The 2017-nt window shown below is 50.9% G+C and overlaps 1 protein-coding gene across 1 annotated transcript; it reads right to left on the reverse strand.

Annotated features, from left to right (window-relative positions):
* Nucleotides 1-511: 511 nt before the first annotated feature.
* LOC123401752 (temperature-induced lipocalin-1-like) lies at nt 512-1537 on the reverse strand. Its single transcript, XM_045095606.1, has 2 exons — nt 952-1537; nt 512-844 (listed from the first exon to the last, which is right to left on the reverse strand). Exons 1-2 carry the CDS (start codon nt 1336-1338, stop codon nt 659-661), a joined length of 573 nt encoding a protein of 190 aa, XP_044951541.1. The 5' UTR covers nt 1339-1537; the 3' UTR covers nt 512-658.
* Between the last annotated feature and the right edge of the window lie 480 nt (nt 1538-2017).

The following is a 2017-nucleotide window of genomic DNA, read 5'->3' on the forward strand; positions in this document are numbered from 1 at the left end:
GCTAGAATAATTCCTAGTCTAACTTATGTTTCCTAACTAAACATGATACTCAACATCCCCCGCAGTCACAACGGTAGCGACGCGAATGATGAGACTGAAGAAGAATCCGAAAGTAAACGGCGGCTAGGTCTAAAAACTTACGGCAGATGCCATGTTAAAAGGAAGAGAGGGATTCGTGAAATAGTTGTTGTATTGTTTAAGCCTCGTGGACATATATATAGGAGTACATGATTAACTTGGAATACAAGACAAGCAAAAATAATTCATAATTTATCTTATACGGAGTATTTCCTAACTAAAGACGATACTTAGCATGCATGAATATCAATGTCGAGCGTACACCCTTTGCTCCAGCTGGGTGATGAAGTGAGCAGCTACTACGGAGGAACGATCGAGTAGGAAGCATGCATATATGGGAGCAAACCGATTTTTTGTCAGTCGACTGACCAAAATAACAAAAATCAGTCAGCTTGCAAGCATGTCCCAGTTAATAAAAGCTCGGCATGGAGTCTTTTCCTGAAAAACGGTAGTACCATATCACTGAATCCCATTTATTCGCCACCGTAGAGATTAGCTAATACACTAAGATCGATACAGATAAACACACATCATGGCTGTTACAGTACCGGCCGACTTCATATACAGACGGATGAACCTATCATTTACCAAAGAGCGACTTGAACCACCAGGCCCCTTTGCTGTCGGTGGGCGCAGCATCGCCCTCCGGCGGCGGGTCGCTCTGCGGCGTCTTGTGCAGCTTGGCCACGTCGTAGCCTTCCTCCTTGGCCTTCTCCAGCAGCTGGTTGTACACCTCCTCCTCGATGTGCGTCTTCCTGCACAAGATCTGCATACATGCATACACACACACATGTCAAACAACCAGATTAATCAAGCCCACTGGTATTTGGTGTCACTGTAACTGGTACGTAGTACATGCGTATGTGCGCTTACCCATAGGCTTTTTCGGCGGGGCTCACCGACGAGGGCATACTGGTAGTCGTCGTCGACATAGAGGACCCAGTAGTCGCCGACGACGGGGATGATGGGGAGGAACGGCGGGACGTAGAACTTGACCTTGAGCTTGGCCTCGTCGCTGGCCGGGTCGGCCTTGTAGGCGGTGCCCTCGATGTAGTCGCGCTTGCCTTTGCTCCACGTCTCGTTGAGCACGTGCACCGTGGCGCCGTCCTCCATGAGCTCGTAGGTCGCCCGCGTGTCGCGCCCGTCGCGCGGCTGGAAGAAGTTGGGGAAGGACGCGATCTCGTACCACCGCCCCATGTACCGCGCAACGTCCAGCCCCAGCACCACGCCCATCTCGCTCCCGATCTTCTTGACCGCCATTGTCGATCGCCGCGCGCTAGCTAGCTGTTCGGTCCGTGTCCTGCTTCCTGATCGGTGGATTCGTGAGCTGGTCTCGGTTGCTTGGATGAAGCAGTCGTGAGCTTGAGATGGGTGGATATATAGGAGGTGCGGGGAAGAGTGGGCTTCAGGGGCAAGCTAGCTAGCTCGTATCGTATGAAGGGGGGAGGAAGAAGGAAGGCCGGGGAGGATAAGGTGGTCGATGCTCGAAAGGACGTGGAGGGCTCTGGAACACTTAGCGCGATGGTTTGTCGGGGCCTATACGTGGAGACTTGCACGTGAAGGTTACTCCTTTCTCAACATCTCTCCATGCCCTAAGCTCGCCCCAGACAGCGCCATTTTGGGTGCTGCTGGTTGTTTTTTCGGTATCATTGGTAAAAACCAATTAACGTTCATGGACCAGACGAAATGCATGCCGACATGTTCCCAATCAGACGTGTTTTCATCTGTATTCATGTTCGCGTCATGCACGTCAGCATACATCTGAGGAACATTCGACATCTGGCGTACAGGGTTTTTCCTTTTCGAACTATTTAATCAGTTCTGAACCACACAAAATTACCCTGAGACCAAGGAACTGCTTTCACACAGGGACACTTTTCACACGGTGCTCTGGAGCACTCCAGAACATCCATGAACACTTACATGATTTCTTGCTCCC

Source organism: Hordeum vulgare, chromosome 6H, assembly GCF_904849725.1.
Source record: "Hordeum vulgare subsp. vulgare chromosome 6H, MorexV3_pseudomolecules_assembly, whole genome shotgun sequence".
In the NCBI taxonomy this organism is placed as follows: Eukaryota; Viridiplantae; Streptophyta; class Magnoliopsida; order Poales; family Poaceae; genus Hordeum; species Hordeum vulgare.